General features: G+C 39.3%; 1 protein-coding gene across 1 annotated transcript in view; it reads right to left on the reverse strand.

Annotated features, from left to right (window-relative positions):
• Positions 1–20376, reverse strand: part of DNAH7 (dynein axonemal heavy chain 7) — a 221069-nt gene that overhangs the window by 195200 nt on the left and 5493 nt on the right. The window contains exons 2-7 of the mRNA XM_053665233.1: positions 20139–20201; positions 11998–12060; positions 9108–9216; positions 8256–8403; positions 2249–2336; positions 1069–1249 (exon numbers count right to left, since the gene is read on the reverse strand). Coding sequence (XP_053521208.1) covers positions 1069–1249; positions 2249–2336; positions 8256–8403; positions 9108–9216; positions 11998–12060; positions 20139–20201 — 652 coding nt within the window. The remainder of the gene's footprint in view (positions 1–1068; positions 1250–2248; positions 2337–8255; positions 8404–9107; positions 9217–11997; positions 12061–20138; positions 20202–20376) is intronic.

The raw sequence follows: 20376 nt of genomic DNA on the forward strand, positions 1-20376 counted from the left end.
GCTCCCAGCCCTGGAAGAGCCTTTCGTGTAAATTGGCCATTGTTTACTCCATCTCCTAGGCCAAGTCTGTTACCTGGCACACTGTTCCTCATTCTTTGGCCTCAATTCAGGTGCCCCCAGAGTCCTTCCTAACAGGGCAGGCACCTCTTCTCCCTTAAAGCATTCCTGTATTTCCTTCCTCATAGCACTTACTACTCTTCTTGTAATTTAGTGATTTTTCCTTCTCCCTTAGTACACTAGGAACATTTTGGGGGCAAGAATTTGGCTCTTTATTTTTATATTACCAGGATATACAATAAGAGTCTTAAATGCAACAAATGCCTTCCTCCCTGAAGGGTTCCCAGACCACCCCAAAGCATTATGATTTCTCCAAGTTTGAGCACAGTTTCAATCATATCACAACTATATCACAACAAGCTGGAGAATCTTTAGACTGAAAAATCCAGTCCCCAGAGATTTTAATTTAGATAGGTCCAATAATCAGTACTTTTTAAATGATTCTGATGATTAGTCAGCCTTAGAATCTGTTGGTCTATACTACAAGTCAACAAACCTTTTATGTAAAGGTCCAGATTGTAAATATTTTCAATTCCGTTAGCCATAAGGTATCTATCACAACTACGCAACTCTGTTCTTATAGCTCAAAAGCAGCCACAGACAATATGCAAATAAATGTGTATAACTGTGTTCCAATAAAACTTTATTTACGAAAACAGGCAGTGGTGCAGATTGAGCCTGTGAGCTATAGTTTGCCAACCCCTGGTCCACAGTAACAATTTTGTAATTAATCACATTCTACTTTATGATATCAATATTATTGTTAATTAAATAATTGATATAATTTTCTTCAGTTCTGTCTTTTGTTGAGGCAATGTACCCACACAGATAGATCTTTTTTTATTTTGCTGTACTTTATTAATAAAACTTGCCTAAGATCTCAAGCAATGTAACAGCAATACAAGAAACAGCATAATAAATAGTTACGATTATAGGTATTAACTTTCAATTTTAAAAAATTACCTTTAATGAGACAATCAAATTAGAAAGTAGAGAGAGATACTGGTTTACCTATGGATTTTTTTACACTAAGAAGATAATCTTCTCTTATCTCATCAGATAATGTAAGAATGCTGTCAGTGAGAACTTTCAGGTGTTGGGGGACTAAACTCAATACATGCTCCAGCCAAGAATCTTCCATTGGGGCTATATGGTCTGTGTCAATTCCATGGTGAATATAATAGTAATATCTCTATATAAAAAGAGAAAAAGAAATGCAGATGCATTTAGAGCTATAATAACAGAAGTATGTTTACAAAACAAAACTACTGAGCAAAAATATTTAGGAGAACTATTTACAAGTAATAAAAGTTTTCTGTGTGATCCATATAAGCATTATTTGAGATTGCCTAAATTTAGAAAATACATATAATATTGCATGAAAATTAAACCTTTTATCTTAGCTCATAATTCTACTGTAAACCATCAAGTTATATTACTGAACAAAGACCATGTAGAACTAGAGTTCAATGTTTTATAAACAGGTAAAAATTTGGTATGTTAGTTTTTGTCCTTTTATTATATATGATCAGAAGTAGATCTTCAAAGCTACAGGTGGCATCAGGATCCCTATACATTAATCTAAAAAATGTAATACGACAGGGTTTAGGAAATTTCCAATTGACCTATTAATATTCCATAGTGTCATTTTACAGCTGCTATTAAATATGTGCATAGAATATTCGTTTTAAGGCATGATAGTATTTCTCTAATAATGGACATTTAACTTCAACATACTTAAATTAGTTTTTAAAATATGTCACTTATTTGAAAAAGTTTAAACACAAATTAGCAATGTTAAAGTCTTTGATATTTACATCTTTTAAAATTCTGTATTTGAAATACTCAAAGATTGCTATTTCTAAAGTAAGTTAATAGTCTTTGTAAAGCATATATTATATAATTAAGATAATTTCTCATAGAAGAATAGAAACATATAAAAGCCATACAAGACTGAGGCTAGCTTTAACAAGGGGAGCAGGCAAATGGGAGTCTTTGAATGTGGTCTAGGTGACAACGGAAAAAATAATTCCCTCCATTAATTCAATGGGGCAAGCTTATCGAACTCCGTATTTACTCCCACTTCCACAGAGTTTCACAGGGAGGTACACAGATTAATCTCAAAAGTATGAAAGTATCTTCAGGCGCTTCTTTTCCTTCCAATTATACAGATGAAACAAGTATCCATTACCAAGATGTCTTTCTCTATTGCAGAAGTGGTCATTTTGGGGAATGTACTTTCATCAGGAGTAGGTAAGTCTACAACAGTATCTTCTTGCCTAAGAAAATGATAAACACACTATTTAAATGTGTATTGAAAAACTTTTATATCAATATATTTAAAAGATAAGAGCTGTCTTCTGTTAAATCATAAGGAAAAAATAAATTGTTGAATATTTTATAAATAGTATACGTATTTGTCTGGTACCACATTTCTCCCAAATACTTTCTCTTTATCCATGAAGAAAAAGTTATATTGGAAATGATTTGTAAGACCTAATTCAGAGGCCGTGTCCTGCTTTGTGGGCTTTACCCATTCTTCATTACTCAAAAGTCAAGCTCTCTCTTCTTTTAAATGTTATATGAGTATTCTTTTTTATTTTTTAATTATATTTTATTGATTATGCTATCATAGTTGTCCCAATTTTTCCACCTTTGTTCTGCTCCACCCCCACTCCCTCGGACAATTCCCCACACCACTGTCCATGTCCATGGGTCATGCACATATGTGTTCTCTGGCTGCTCTGTTTCCTATGCTGTAATTTACATCCCCCTGACTATTCTGTAACTACCAATTTTTACTTCTCAATCCCTTCACCCCTAATGCCCATCCTCCTAATCCCCATCCTATCTGGCAACAAAAAAAATGAGCTTTGTATCTATATCTATGATTCTGTTACTGTTCAGCTGGTTTGTTTCTTTTGTTTTTTAGATGCAATTGAGATAGATATGTATTTGTTGACATTTTGTTGTTCATATTTTTTATCTTTTCTTTAAAGAAGACCCTTTAACATTTCATATGATGCTAGATTGGTGGTGGTGTACTCTTTCAGGTTTTTCTTGTCTGGGAAACTACCTGTCCTTTGATCTAAATAGGAGTGTCAGACTCACTTTCACTGGGAGCCACATCAGCCTTGCAGTTGCCTTCAAAGGGCTGAAATAATTTTAGGACTCTATCCCTTAGAAGGCAACCATGAGGCTGATGTGGCCCCTGGTGAAAATGAGTTTGACATCCCTGAAGATGTACTGGGTACAGCAATCTTTGTTGTAGGTTCTTGCTTTTTATAACTTTCAATATTTCTTGCCAATCCTTTCTAGCCAGCAGAGTTTCTCTTGAGAAATCAGCAGAATGTCTTAGGGGAGTGCCCTTGTAAGTAACTAACTGCTTTTCTGTTGCTGCTTTTAAGATTCTTTGTCTTTAACCTTTGGCATTTTAATTATGATGTGTCTTGAGGTAGGCCTCTTTGGGCTCATCTTGTTTGAGACTTTCTACACTCCCTAGACTTATATGTCTATATCCTTCACCAAGTTAGGGAAGTTTTCTTTCATTATTTTTTCAAATAGGTTTCCAGTTACTTGCTCTCTCTCTTCTCCTTCTGGCACCCCCATGATGTGAATGTTGGTATACCTGAAGTTATCTCAAAGGCTCCTTAAACTATCTATCCTCAGTTGGAGGGGTTCTTTTTTTTCTTATTGTTCCTATTGGTTGTTTTTTGCTTCCTTGTGTTCCAAATTGCTGATTTGATTCTCAGCTTCATCCACTCTACTGTTGATCCCCTGTAAATTGTTCTTCATTTTAATTAGTGTATCCTTCATTTCTGACTGTGTCTTTTTTTATGCTGCTGAGGTCCTCACTAAGTTCCTTGAGCATCCTTATTACCAGTGTTTTAAACTCTGCATCTAGTAGCTTGTTTAACTCTATTTTGTTTAGTTTTTTTTTTCTGGAATTTGGATGTTCTTTCATTTGTGCCGTGTTTCTTTGTCTCTTCATTTGGGCAGCTACCTTGTGTTTGTTTCTGTGTATTAGGTAGAGCTGCTACACCTTCCTGGCTATCCTACAGGATGGCCTAATGTAGTAGGTATCCTGTAGGATCCAGTGACACAGCCTCCCCTATCACCTAAGCCTGGTACTCGAGGTACACCCACTGTGTGGGCTGTGTACACTCTCCTGTTGCAGCTGAGCCTTGTTTGCTGTTGGCATGTCCAAGGTCAGCTGCTACCTGTGTTCTCTCAGAGGTCACACAGCATAACCTAAAAAGTGATCTGCTGATGGCTACTACTTGTCCCAGGTGTGGAGGTACCCAGCAGAGGCCAAGCTGTGAACAGAAGCTGGCTGCTGCTAGTGCTGGGCCTGGAGCAACTCAGAGAGAGATATGGGGCTCACTGAGGCCAAATTCTGCTTTTTGAGAGAATTTAGGAAAATACGAAGCATGAGCCAAGACAAGCCATTCATATGGAAAAGCCACACTAAACAGCTTGGGTGGACCTGAAAGTTAGGTGGGACAGGGCCTCAGGGAATCACCAGTGTGGGGCAAACAGTGTGAACCAGGTTGATGGAGTCTCAGATATGACGCTTGCCTGCTGGCTCCGTGGTTCTGTGGTGGGAGGACTCAGAAAACGTACAGGGGCTCTGCCAACACTTCTATCTGGAAGAAAGCTGCCCCCTAGCTTTTGCTCTGTTGCCAGACAATTCAGTTTCTCCCTGTATGTCTCTGGTGCCTTTCAATGCTACCCCAATACTGGAGCTTAGAGGGAGTGAATCTGAGTAAGTCTATGTACGGGCACTTTAAGAGGAACTGCCGGGGAGTCCAGCATTTCTGTCTTCCACAGCCTCATCCTCACTGATTTTTACAACCAGAAGTTATGATGACTTCTCTTCCTGGCATGGGAACCCTGGGTTAGGAGGGCCTGGTGTGGGGCTGGGACTCTTCATTCTTTAGATATCCCTCCAGATTTTTATCTGCCACTTGCGGTTGTATGACCATTCTTTGTCTCCGCCCCTTCTACCAGTCTCGATGCAGTTTCTTCTTTAATTCTGTAGTTGCAGGACTTCCATTCACCTCAGTTTGTGACAGTTCTGAATAATGGTTGTTCTATAGTTTAGTTGTAATTTTGATGTCATTGTGCAAAAAGGCGAGCCATGTTTACCTATGCTGCCATCTTGACTGGACGTCAAGGAGTACTCTTGAGTTATTCCTAAACTATACATGGTTATTTATATATTTTGGATTTAAAAGAGCACTGATGGAAAAGACTTTAAATGTAGTTTTGCAGAAGACAGGTTCATTCTTCAAAGGACAATTCATCTGATTTCTAGACATATAACAAACAGTGAGGGACAGAGAAGCTCATATGCTCTTTTGTATTTATTATTGATAAAGGTTCTTATAATACAATGATCTTCTAGCCATAATCCAATTCAAAATCTATACCAGATAGAAGCCACATTTTGTGACTTCTGGGGCTCCACTGTGTGGAAAGACATAGCTCACATCTCTAGGAAAAATAAGTTGTTCTAGGATAACTTTAACCTCTTCATCATTGAATGTGTGATTCTCAGCTTTATCTGGGTCAGTGATGCTGTATAATAACATATTCCTTCCCACTAACTGTCATGTGTACTGTAATAAAGTTGGGAAAAAATAACATATGCCAAAAATAAATTAATGTTTTTCAGTCAAATGTTTTCCAGATGTTCAGTGTGAAAGCTACAATTATTTTTAAATTCTATAGATAGCTAAGTCAATAATTCAAGAGTAACAGTAAATGAATGGATCAGAAAATTATGGTACATATACACAATGAAATTCTAAGCAGCAGAAAGAAAGAAGGAGCTCCTACCCTTTGCAACAGCATGGATGGAACTAGAAAGCATTATGCTGAATGAAATAAGCCAGGCATTGAAAAACAAATACCATACGATCTCACCTTTAACAGGAAGCTAAACAACAAAACAAAAACAAGCAAGCGAAATAAAAACAATGACACCCGAAATAGAGAACGGGGACAGAGACCAGAGAGGAGAGGGGAGGGAATTTCAGGAGAAAAAGGGGAAGGATTTATAGGACTAGTATAAAGGACACATGGACAAGAACTAAGGGGGGTGAAAATGGGAGGGAGGTGGGGAGCATGGGGAGCTGGGATGGGAGTAAAAGACAGAAAACTGTACTTGAAAAATAAATTAAATAAAAAAAATTTTTTTAAGAGTAACAGCAAAATAGAGATCTTTACAGAGATAAAAGTTGCAAGTTTACCCTCCACAGATCCTAATAAAAGAACTAAGGAATAAGACTCAGCAAAAAAAAAAAAGAAGAAGAAGAAGAAGAACAAAGAATGAAGAGTGCACTGCATAGGTAATTTTCTAACAAATTAGAAAACATGTTAGTAAATCTAAGTTAGTGTAAACTTAAAAATATGCAGAAGTGGTAGAAATAAAATAAACAATAATCATATGGAAAATGCAAAGGATAGTTCAGAACTGAATTAGAACTAAGATTTATTTGTACTTATTCAGGAAGAAAAGATAAAATAAATTTTAAACTTTAAAAAATAAATTGCAGTATGTGGTTTTTAAATGTTAGAGTAACCACTCAAAGAACAGAAATATATTTGATAGCTTTTAAGTCAACAGGAATAAAAGGAGAAGAGAGAAAATTCAATTCAACAAAATGCAGAAAAAATAGGCAAAGGTAACATATACTGAGTAAAAAATACAAACTAAATTGGTAGAGTTAAGCCCACATTTATAAGAAATACCCCTAACTCTACACTATGAATGGCATTAAATATACTATTGAAGTACGGAAACTGTCAGATTAAATTTCAGTAAGTCCACCCATGTCCTGTTTATAAAAGTTATCACTAAAAAATGACATAAAATGAATGAGACTTTTGTTTCTTACAACACAGCAAGGATAATCTGTAAAACCTCCCAGTGCCATTCTCTAAGTATTGAATGAATAATTTGTCACAAAACTCTCCTGGAATAGTAGCTGAGCTCACAAGAAAGAAAGAAAATACTCATGAAGAAAAACTGGAATGGCAAGATAAGGAAATCAGCAAAATCTTGAGGCCATGGCTGCCCTTGGAGGGGTGTGCCTTGGACTTTAATGCCATGCATCAGGAGATGACAGTGTGGGCCTGAGTGAAATGGGGAATTCAAATCCAGACCCCTGTATGAAGCTGAAACTCAGGATGGGTTCTATCCTCAGTCATACTAGGACCAGTAATGACAGGCACAGGGGGTGGGGTCGAGAAAGATCATCTGTTCTAGCCAGGACAGTGTGTAAAGAAAATGTTTCTTCTAAAAATTTTTAACCAGAGGCTTACCACCCATGGTTTTGACTGTGGATTTTACACTGTTTGACAGACTTGGCAGTGCTTAATCAAAGAAAGTGACATAAGTGAGTCAAGCTAGTAAGCTCCTAACGGCGCCTGTCAAAAGCAAACTCCAAATCACTCTAGTATAGGCACATGCCCACAGTCCAGCTCCACAGAACACCCTTTCTTTTTGGAAGCACACGGTACCCACTGCACCCTCCCACTTCAAGACAGCCATCCACCCAGCAAAGCACCACATGGAAAAAACTTGAACAGGGTTCTGTGGGTAAGTTGCTTACTGAAATGTGTCATCAAACTCTATTGGTTCACAAATGGCACAGTATACACCTTGAGAGCTATAGTGAAAGAAAGAGACTACTGATAACTAGCCGGAAGCTGTGAGGAAACAAGCAAAAAGGAACTACTGTGCACACTGAACTGTTCTCCATACACGGATCTAAAGGTCAGATCAGCCAAGCCCAGGCTCTGCTCACAAGTGCTCACCAATGTACCACACTTCCTTCCCTTTCGAAACAAGGAGACCCACAATGCAGGCAAGTCACCACATCACCTGAACCAATGAGATGGAGAAAAGGAAGACTGTCCCAAATCTTTCACCAGCCACTATGACAACAACCAGAGTTCCTAGACATTCTGCTCTCTGGCTAACATCAAGTATTAATGTTTATACCTTTTCAACCCATGATATTTTAAAAAGGGATACACTTAATAGGGTTAAGTTCAATCTTTCATTCTTTATTTTACCCTGACCTCATTCCAACAAGGCCTTGGGGCATCCTTAGCAATGCACAGAATTCTTATATTTTTAGATAGGCTCTAACAGGGATAACACACACTGATTAGCTTATAGAACTTACATAATGATATTAACAAGAGTGCTTCTAAAGTCTTCTCGTTCCTTATGTGGATATTTGCTCTTTGATTTGGAAGTAGATGGCCCAGCATGACTATCTTCAACTTGGTCTAGTAATGTGCCCTTTTTTCCAACATATTCCTTGTATTCGGCTAAATTTTTGAAAAGCATAAGTTAGTCATCTAAAAAGTAAGCTAAAACTACATGCTTTAAGTTCTCAAGTTATCATAAGTATAATTACTTTTCTTTCACTATCAAGAAGTTAAACTACTCTTATTTTATGTCATCATAATAGAAACACTATTTCTAGATTATTTAATTTATTTTATATTTTGAATAATATGCTAATAAACTCAAATTCTCAATTACATTTGCATCAAACCTTCTTAAAATAAACAAGATTAAAATTATGATAAAAACAGAATATAAAACTATTTCAGACTATTTAAAGACCATGATGAAAAGTTAATATTTACTGTAATCAATCTGATGAGTCACAATAATAAAAAATACTAAAATGAATTTGGAAATAATGTTTACAACTTATTAAAATCCTTCTTAGAAAAAAATTTTACCCTTTGATGCAGAGGAAAGTTCTGACTACAATATATCAAAGTGTTATTATAAACATCTCTATTCTTAAAATGTCAGCTTTTATAACATTTACAACAGCCTAAAATAGCAAACAACTGGAATCAATCATTTTCTGAAGGAAAACATTTGAGATAAATTTTTCTACTTGATACAAAGGTTATTTTAGTTCTACGATTTCACTACTCTATTAGCTAAATGTCATATGATTTTTTTTCCTCTAGAAAATTTTCTTAAATCTAAGTTTGAATATTAAAGTTCTTACCGTATGACTGTTCGTTTTTAACCCTAAACTGTTCTGGAACATCATCGTCCTGCTTCGTGCTCAGATGGAATGATGGAGCTGCCTGCTGCCACTGCGGCTTGGTACTAACCTGCAGTGTGGAATTTAAATAACATTAATAAAACAAGATCAGAAAAAAACCCTTTTCTAATGAAATACATGAGTACTTATAAACACAGACATTTTCTCCAACAAATCAGGGCATCTGGAAAGAGGGCGCAGGCCCTCCACAGCACAACTTATTTGAGCCCGGGCAGGAATGGCCATACATTTGGAAGGCATTACCAAAGGCTCTCCTGCTGGTTTGATGTGGCACCTGTAACTGCCACTGGGACGTTCATTCCAGAAAGTCTACTCACCCCCAGGCATTGGAAAGTAGTTTCTAAGTTTTCCATTTGCATGAGAGGCACTCTCTGATGGTCTCCAGTGCTAATGAGTTCCACTGTATTCCAGCTCCAAAAGGCTTCCTGTCCTCATGGCTTTAAATGTCTCTAGATCACTCTGGAAACTCACACATTTATTCCACCATTTAAGGCGGGGCTCCTAAACTCTTGTACTTACACCAATTGAGGCAGGTATCATAAAAGACGGATGAAGGCTGGTGTTGATAGCTACCAGCACTTGGTTTCAGCGCCAGGAAACACTGGAGGGGCAGGGACTGTGGCAGCAGAGGAACACCGAAGTCTTTCAAAAGGCAACAACTGATTAGCTCCAGCCCATTGCTCCGCTACCAGACCGCAGACCCACTGTTACTGGAATCTGTGGCTCTTCAGTAAGCACAGACAGAAGGATTTTAAAGTAAAATGTACTCATTTTTTAATGCTGACAATTGAGTCGACATCTTCCTTTCAAATGCAGACCAACTGGCTGACTGGTGCTTGTACAGGCTTCTCCCCCTTCCTAGTTTTACTGTGCCCAGTCCTTTACTCCTGCTTCCAAATAAACTACCCACTTACAAGTCCTTGTTTCAGACTCCTCTTTAACAGGAAGATAGGCTAAGACAATGTGTACATTAGTGCTCTTCTATTCATCCACCTGCCTTTCCCTCTCAGCTCGCTCCATAAAGGATTTAAGATTTGTGGAAGTGCTTTGCGTGATATGTGCAGAAGGTGAGAGTCAGGTCGCCAGCTCACAGAGGCTGGGAGCCGCCAGAGCCGAGTCACCTTGGTTTCAGCAAGGATCAGCTCCAGAAGCATGAGGTCTGTGATGAAAATCACTCTTGGTCTTAACCACTGCCAGAAAATTGTATTTAATTAAGTCTAAACCTTAACATTCAAAAGAAAATGCTTCTAAAAATAATGGATTTTTAAAAAACATCTTAAAAATCATATTTCCTTTACAACACATAAAACTCAAAGAATGCCGAAAATGTAATATGTGGCCAAATATGAACATAAAACCAGGTTTACATCAGCCAACAAAAATATTGTGGATTATCACATGCTCTCACAGGAAACTCAGCCACTCAATGTGAAATAAGGAAAGTTAAGTTTACATTTCTAAAACTTTATACTAACAAGACACAACAGACTAAAAGCCATTTTTTTCAGTTTTAAAATATGTTAAATATGTAAAGAGAAAATAAAATGTCTATTCCATTTCAAGGCTTGTCGTTTAAACTAGAAAATTTAAAATGAATTTTGCAGAACTAGGGAAATCATACTATAGCTCAGTTCTATACGTGACATTATGATAATCCAGTTATCAATAAAGCATATTTTCTATTAAAATGTGCACTTTGGAATATTCAATATAATTTCATCAAAGACTATTAATTCAAGTTTCTAAATAAAACATGTCTTTCCTTTTAAATGATCAGAAATCTCTTCTAAACAAATTCAATTTCATAGTTTGTTCTTAGCTATTATAGTATCTTTCAAAAATAATGCTTTGGTTGAACACTATGCTAAGTGAAGTAAGCCAGACATAAAAGGACAAGTATTCCGTGACTTTACTTGTTATGCACGGGCCTAGAGCAGTCGAATGAATACACAGAGAAGGCAGAATGAACGGTGGGTGCCATGAGATGGGAGGACGGACAGTAGGGGGTTACCTTTAATGGGTCAAGTTTCAGTTTGGGAAGATGAAAGGGTAATAGAAATGGATGGTGGTGATGGGGTCACGACAATGCGAATACTCTTAATGCTAGTGAACTACAGTTCAATTAAAAATGGCTACAATGGTAAATCTTATGTGGCGTATGTTTTATCACACACACACACAAATAATGTTTGCAGTGAGCCTCCACTTACACTCACTTCCGGAAGTCACAAAAGCGTAATCCAATGGCACTGAACACAACATAATTGCTAGATAGTAAAATTTATTATAGTAAAGTATATCTGACTCAGCACTTATCAGCTGAAAATGTTTAACTGCCTCTCTCATAGGACAATACAAGGTATAGTCATAATAGAAAAAAAAGATGGGAGGATCTAAGGAATCCTCTGTGGCACAGCAGTTCACTGTTGGAAAACACATCTCAAAGGTCACCAGTTCTGCTCATGTTCAAGCTCCGACACTGGGGCCCAGAGAGCTAAGTGGCCATCTCAGGTCACAGAGCCCTTAGGGACAAATCTGTCACCTGGCTCCATTTCCTGACTCCAACACTGAGATACTTTCTGCTAGTCCGTCTTAGAAATTCTTCTATCCAGAACATTCAGCTACTCTCTACACAATGAGGAAATTATATTTTACAGTTACTTTATTAAGACAGCTATTTTTCCTAATATGTGTACCTCATAGAATTTATCCATCAGAAAGTAATCAAATGGAGCACAAAATTCAAAATCAGATAGTTACTTACAAGTTTGAAAACTAATAAACATTTTTAAAAGAGCAAAAATTCATTAATAGTGTATAAGTAAATTACCATAGCCAACTGTGGTAAAACTCTTCCTGGTGTCTTGGTTTTTTCTTTGCTGCCTGGTTTATCCTGCACAAAAAAATATGGGGGCGGGGGGACTCTGTTAGTGCAAAAACTGAATCACTCAACCAATTTTTCAGCAGTTTGTCATAAAGGGCATACTATCTAAAATATTCAAGGACATACTCTATGACTTTTAAAATTGTTACAGTTTGTCTTAGAATTGCTTTCTTTACAACCAGGAAAGAAGTAAAGACAGTACCCAACAATACCAGTCAGAAAGCTTTAAGAAGTGTGCAAAGCCTTTTATCAATTACATTATCTTCTAGGGATTTATCTGAACCTGGTCAGCGTCTGGCTTCCTCAGCTCCACCTCCCTGCCCATCACTAAAATATCAGTTTTGTCCTCTTGACAACCACAAGGCTCTACACGTCCTAAGCTCAAAATGAATTCCAGATAACACACCTTCAAGTTGCCATAAATAGCATTTATACTTTTTAGCAAGAACTTTCAGAGAAAAGTGCTGCTATCTCTTTTGAATAGAGCATGATTCCACTGTAGAAATTTCTTCCAGGTAAGAGGAAGTACTGTTGAGAATGATACTTTGATTTATAAAGCAGATAATATGAATTGTACTTCTTGCCAATTGTTGATTTATTGCCTCTCAGCTCTGAATCTACCTTTTTTGCCCTCCTTTGTGATTCTTGAGAACCCTCTAACATTTCTCCTTTACCTACCAGTACTCACATTATAAAAGGTGCTAAAAAATAAGTATAAAGGACCCATGGACAAACACAAGGGCGGGGAGGGGAGTATTGAATGGGGGAGGTAGGCGCAGGTAGGGTGGGGGAGAGTAATGGGAGGAAAATGGGGACAACTGTAATTAAACAATAAAAAAAGAAAAAAATGGGAAAAAAAGTAAGAGGAAGGGCCTTTGTTCCCTGGTTCCAGTGCTTTCTCTCACATTCCCCCCTGCCCCCAGCCCGTATGGCTGCCAGCAGTCAGCAGCCATGCCCTTGGGCACCTTCCTGGCCTATGCAGACGCCCTCCAGCAGGTTTCAGTGGCATTCCTAAGGGTAACTTTCCCATACTTCACAGAGGGAGCCCCTCTAACTTCCCAGCAACCCAGCAGATGCTTTCTCACTTCCCACCCAGGCCTGGACCACCTCACAAATGTCCCAGGTGGGCCACAGCCACGGCCTCTCCAAGAGGTCTTCATCTAAGCTTCAGGGAAGGGTTAGATCTCTCAAGTTTCTTCCTTGAGTACTCTCTCTTAGACCTAAAGAGAAGGGCTACTCCTTACATCTGCTAGTCGCATATTCCTTAGAGCTTCATTATCCAAAACGGCACCTACTAGCCACCTCTAGCTATGGACCTCTTGTAATGCTATCCATCTGAAATGAGACACGCTTAAGTGTAAGCTACATACTAGATTTTTAAGACTTAGTACAAAATTCAAATAATATAAATTATCTTTTTGATGATTCTTGGTTATTGCTTGTATTTTATGAGTATATGGATTACAGTAGTTTACATAAATTATCTCATTCAATTCTCTTTCAGATTTTATGAGGTAAGCCGTGTTACACCACTTTTGTGCCTATTGTGTACATGAGGGCTGTGCTTGTGGCCTGTCCAAAAAGTATCCAGCCACATGCCATGAAAAGTAAGAGACTTTTTAAATTTTCATCTTTATTACATTTTCCATTTACTCCCCTTATATCTCTTTCTCCCAGTAATCACCACACTGTCCAGAAAAAGAGACATTTATTGAAGAAGATACAAGAAACACTGTACATAGGAGGCAACTTGGGACCTTACGCAATTCTATCAGAATCTCTTCCACTGTTCAAAACACGGTTTTGATCTTGCTGTGGCTTTGCCTCACCTTCTTCGGGTGTGGAGAACCAGGCACCTGCCACTGGGACGACTGGGCCTTTGTTTCTAGGTCATAGCCATGGACCCATGATTTATTTCTGGTTATGACCTTCTTGAAGAAATCTGGTTTATTCGTAGAAGTTTGAATCAACTCACTAGCAACTGCCGTACAATGTTCCTTCTGCTCTGGTAGCAGAAACCACAGAACTAATTTTGCCCCGACACATTTCATGCCAAGATCTGTGTCAACGTCTTGGACACAGTAGTTTTTAGAATCCCCAGATCAGCTTCTAGTTCTCCCAATGCCAGTCACCACTTGTTGACTGCAGCCTGTACACAGTCAACATTCTCAGGTGCTCTGCTTCCTGCAGGCCTTCCAGAATGTGGATAATTTTTAAGATTCTCAATCATCTTTGAAGCATTTATGCCACACTTTTATCTGCACTGCACTATTTGCATTGTCCCCAAAAGCTTTATATGTATATATGGTTTTACATATATATATATATATAAAGCTTCATATATATATGTATATATGTAAACTAATATACACATATTAGTTTATGCCTCCACAAAACGCACAGTCCAGCTAATATGAAAAACTGCATGCTTCCACTATCCAGAACAGGAGACAGTGTGGAGCAGAGTAGTCAAAGAAAGTCTCAAAACAAGAAAGGATGGGAGCTAAGTCATTTTTTTTCTTTTTTAAGATTTTATTTATTTATTTTTAGAGAGGGGGAAGGGAGGGAGAAAGAAAGGGAAAGAAACATCAGTGTGTGGTTGCCTCTCACATGCCCCCTACTGGGGACCTGGCCAGCAACCCAGGCATGTGCCCTGACTGGGAATCAAACAGGCAATGCTTTGGTTTGCAGGCCGGTGCTCAATCCACTGAGTCACACCAGCCAGTTCAGGATGGAAGCTAAGTCTTGAAGCACAGTTGGATCTCCACAGAGGACAGCAAGGAGCTTATTGAAGGCAGAGGGAGGAACACAGGGGACTCAGGAGGAGATGCTGGCGCTGATGGTGAGGGCACTTGGCCCAACTGAAGTGGAAGGTATAACAATTCTCTTACTCAGCAATGATTTATTGAACCCTTAGCATGTGTCAGGTTGTCTTTAAGACACTAGAGCTTCAGTCACAGATAGAACAAAACCCCTCCCTTGGTGGAACTTACATCTCATAGGGGTACAGACAGCCATTTCAGAATAAATGTATCATGTAATGTCAGGAAGTAACAAGTGCAGTGGAGGAAAATAAAACAGAGTAAAAGGGTAGAAAGAGAAGGTGGAGAAGTGCTAAGTTAGGTGGGGTAGTCACGTTTGAGTAGGTCACGTTTGAGTAGGAACCTAGTCAGGGCCAAGGGAGAGCTGGACAGGTGGGTACTGTATTTGACAGAAGACGTGGTTGTGGGGGGTTGATTGGCCTGGCTGGCGACAGAAAACCATTGTAGCCTCCTCTTGGGGTGACCTGTAGTCCCAGTTCGTGGAGTGGTCCCAGTTTACACCTGTTGCTCAAGCATACTTAGGAGAGCTTTCACTCGATGGCATCTCAGTTTGGATGGTAAATTATACTGTAACCTCACTGACATGCAAAGACATACAAAGAATTATATCATAAATGGTCCTGACCGCAGTGAACAAGCTACAGAGGAAGAAAACTAGAGTCAGCTGTGAGGACAGTTTAGCAGCTTTTTCAAATAATCTGGGCAACCTGACTTAAAGAAAATGCTAATAACTCAAGGTCGCCTCAACCTTCCTAAGGCATAGCCCTAATCCTCCTCTCCCCTGGTCAGAAACATCCAAAAGTCCCTAAAGGGGCTTTGCCTTAATTTTCAAATCCCCATGAACACGCCCCAAACTACTTCATCCCCCAGCCTCTCCTGCAGTTACTTCATAGCTGTAAACCCTGAGTCAGACAATGAAGAGTGAGCGGGCAGGCAGCCAAGAGCTGGTGCACTTCGTCCACTGCTCTCTCAACCTGGCCACCCACGGCAAGGCGGTGAGGTGTTCCTGCGGGTTCCCTGGCCCCCTCCCCCCTCACGGGAGCAACAGTAATCTTTGCTGGGTAAAGTTTCTGAGATTTTGGGGGTGGGCCTGTTATGCCAGATAGATCAACTACCCTGATGAATAGAACTGCCAATGTCCCCTCACTATCTCCCTGTTAAAATTTGGCACTTTCTTCAACTGCTAACAAAAAGTCTAGCTTTCTTTCTTTAAAGGAGACCGTTCTGCATGGTGTAGGCCCAGAGAGGACCCCTGCCCATGGATAGGTTCTCCCATGGGGAATCGGGCCTGCGTTGTACCTGGACTGCTATGAGACTTGCTTTTGCTAAAACTCTCACCTTGAATCGACATAGCAAATGTTTACTGCATATCTTTAAAGTAACTTCCTAAAATCTGTGCTAAACCTTCCAAAGATGAGTGTAACCAGTTCAACCACTTTTCCCTTTGCATTTGCAAATATCCTTCTTCTGTGATGTGATTAGGGGCATCTTCTCCCTTGCTTTCGGTAACCACCTAAAGTGAACTTCTGCATAGTAAATGAGGACCATCATGTAATGTGCCCAGAAAAGCAATAAAAGTCTGTCCAGGCAGGGGTCGGGCGCTCTCCCCTTGAGAGAGTGGCCAAGGAGCTCCAAAGCTTTTTCTCCTCTTAAGAGAGAAGCCCTGCCGTCCCTTTTCCCCCACAGGACTCGGTAGCCCGTGTGAATTTATCACGTCTCATCCACAATGCAGCAGACCCTGCTTGCCGGTGACCACATCATTTCTTAACTACAACTGCAGATGATTTCCTCTGAATATAAATAACACTGTGTGTCTGGTATATATTTGTGTCTTCTATCCCTTACTTTGTTCCATCTCGGTTTACTAAGTCAGTCTTATAGAACTGAAAAAACTGACTTGAAGGTAATTTTAACTTTACCTTAAAAATATAAATTGGTTAATCAAGCCCTTAAAAAATAAAAAGAACTGCAATGAGCTTCAGACAGTACTGACGAAAGTACAAACATCAGACTAGGTGAATGCTTCATACACATCCAGTGTTGTACCCAAAATGACTCTCTTTTCCGCAATTTCCAGTGGACCACAGAATGTGAAGGGAAACATGAGCACAGTTTCAGGCTAAACAGTGCAATGGGGTTCTCAGAGTGAAAGGCTTCCCTTTGGGTAGAAGGAGGGTGTAGCAAAGGCCTGATACAATGTAGCTGTAGATGATTAAGGGGCAAGACTCTGGGATACACAGTCCAAGACCCTAGAATTATCATACTAGGACGCAGAGGCAACCCAGATGAGGTCTATTGTATTGGAGCCAAGACAAATGTACAAAACATCTTGCTCGACCCAGGTCTCCCACACAACCCCCCACACACCTGACTCCTTCAGGCCTCACTCAGTCCATCGTGCACACTGAGCTCTCACCGCCGTGTCCTCAGCACCGTGAGTGGAGAAGGGCAGCGAGGCCCTTACTGTTCCCTTCTTATAGTGGAGTGCCAAATACATTTCTCGTAGAATATTTTATAAGTAGTGGTTCTCCAGCTAACCAAGAAGAGCAGCCACTCATAAGCCAGAACACCATCTAGCTAAATAATATCATCCTTCAATAAAGCTAGAGGGGTGAATTTTAAAATAACATGTACATGTTTTTTAATGCCAACAAGCAAGTCTATTTTAGGCTGCATGTTTTTTTCAGTGATAACTCAGGCATACATGGCCCTCTCCCTCCGCTTTGGTACTCTTGCGAGGCTGGGCTTACGGGAATTCCACTGGTTTTTTTTTCAATCCTCACCCAAGGATGTGTTTATTTATTGGGGGGGGGGGGTCGGGGGTGGTAATGGCAACAGGGAGAGAGAGACAGACAGACATGGATATGAGAGAAAACATCCATCAGCTTCCTCCTGTACTGTCGGGGCTTGAACCTGCAACCTGGGTGTGTGCCCTGAATGGGGATTGATCCCGAAACCTTTTGGTGTCCAAGACAACGCTCCAATCAACTGAGCCACTTGTCCAGGGCGCACTGACTTTATCATCAGACAAATCTTGTGCCTCACACCCTTTCCCATCCTCCAGGCCTCACCTCTGATCCCAGACATAGCTGTGATGAACAGTTCTCTGCTGCCTTCAGTTCGTGTAGGAATGACAGTGTTTTGCCTCAGGAAAAGTTTTTTGCTCTCTGCTGTCATGGGAATCTCAGGGTGGCCCACTTGGCACATACAAATGAGCTGCCAGAGTGGACAGGACATCTCCTGGAGCCACCTCCACCAGTCTGAAATGACAGCTAACAGATAAATGCTGCCCCTGGACATCTTCAAGTGGACGATTCCAGAAGGTGTTCTCCATGCTCCTAAGAAGGTCATGGCAGATCACCCCATTTGCCTCGTGTAACAGGCAACTTGGTAACAAATGGCTTCTCTTTCTTCCTAGTTTTACTCTCCCTGATCCCTTACTCCTGCTTCCTTCCAATTAAAGTGCATACAAGTCGCAGTCCAGGCCCATCCTTCACTTGAAGACAAGCTAAGACAACGTAAAAGTCAGCAATCTTCCACCTTTCTGTCGGCCCTTCCATTTTTTGACTCTCGTCTTGCTCCACAAAGGACTTAAGATTCGTAGGAGTGCAGTGAGTGAGGTATGCACTGAGGTGTGAACTGGGTCACCAGCTCACTGGGGTGGGGCACCAACCAGTGCTGGGTCGCTTTGATTTCAGCTACAGGGTCATCTCGAGAAGCACGGAGTCTGTAACGGCAATCTCTCTAGGTCTTAACTACTATCAGAAATGTTTAGCAAGTACAAACCTTAATGTTCAAATGAAAAGGTTGGTATTCAGTGGATTACCTTCTTAGTATTTTAAAAATTTGATTTATCTTAAAAGACACAAAACCCAAAGGATATGGAAGGAAACTGCAAGATGCAGTTAAATATGAACACAGTATAAGGTTTAAATTGGCCAACAAAAGCATTTTAGATAATTACATGCCTCATTGCCTAGAAAAAATTATTCATCACAGCCACTGAACATTTATTCAGTGAGTAAATTTAAATTTAGTTGATATTTGTACACTACATACTAGTAACATTAAAAAAACTAACGGTCCTGGCCAGTGGCTCAGCTGGTTGGAGGGATGACCAGGTTTGATCTCCAGTTGGGACGTGTATGGGAAGTAGCTAGCAATGTTTCTCTCTCATCCTTCCTCCTCTCTGTCACCCTCTCTCTCTCTCTCTCTCTCATGAATAAACATATTCTTGGGTTCTTGGGTGAGGATTTTAAAAAACCTAATGGCAATGTTTTCTCCAGTTACAAAATTTGTTAAGAGAAAATGTTTATTCCATTTCAGGTCCCTGCCTTTTAGACTAGAAAATCTAAAATAGATATTTGCAGAACTAATGAAAAAAGGTGCTATGATTTATTTCATAGAACTTGGTGTGATAATATTGGCATTATTAAAAAGATAGGGTCACACTTAAAACATGTACTTTCAAATGTTCACAAACATTCTCCTGCAAATTTTTCATTCAAGTTATTTTCAAGCTGAAAGAATCTTGTACTTCAAATTATTAGGAATCTTCTTTGTATAAAGCAACATAGATTCCATTTTATAGATCATTCTGAGCTTTTAAAATATGTTGCAAAACAAACAACATTTGCATTGAACTTCCACTTAAACTCAACTTCCAAGAATCACAAGAGGGTAATTCGATGGCATTAAACTCAACATAAGTAAGAGACAGTAAATTTTATTGTGGTAAAACCTTGCCCAGCACTTTACAAACTAAGCATATGCCACCCATCACTTTCCACAAAACAACAATTCAAAGTGAAAATAATGAAAACGCCATAGCACAGCATTTTAGTGCTGGACAGAGGCATCTCCTCGGAGATCATCAGATCAACACCAACTCAGAGACACTAGAGCTTAGAGAGGCAAGTGCCTCCCAGCAGTCAGACAGCCGCTAGTGACGAAACTGTGACCCGCACCATTTCCTGACTCCAACGCTGCTTTTGCTAAAGCATCTCCAAAACTCATTTATTCGGAAGACTCAAATACTGTGTACGCCCTGCGTATTATAGCTTGTACTTCATTTATTAAGGCAGTTATTTTCCCTAAGGTGTGTGCCTTATAGATGTTCTCTGTCAGAAAAAAAAATAAATGGAGCACAGAATTTAAAATCAGAAACTCAGTAACTTATTTACAAGTTTGAAAACTAATAAACAACATTATGATAAAACAATAAAGTATGATGATATAAAGTATGGTGACTTATTGGTAAATTACCGTAGGCAACTGTGGTAAAAATCTTACTGGTATTTTGGATTTTTCTTTGCTGGTTGATTTATCCTGCATGAAAAATATAAAAAACAAAACTTTATTAATGCTGAAACTGATTCACTCAACCAAATATTACAGTGTCTAATATAAAATAAAACACATATCCAAAATACTCTAAAACACACTTCACAGATGACATTTTATTGTGTACAGAAAATCCTAAGGAATCTATATAAAATATCAG

The sequence above is a fragment of the Artibeus jamaicensis genome, unplaced genomic scaffold (assembly GCF_021234435.1).
Source record: "Artibeus jamaicensis isolate MK-2021 breed Jamaican fruit bat unplaced genomic scaffold, CSHL_Jam_final contig_391, whole genome shotgun sequence".
Classification (NCBI taxonomy): Eukaryota; Metazoa; Chordata; class Mammalia; order Chiroptera; family Phyllostomidae; genus Artibeus; species Artibeus jamaicensis.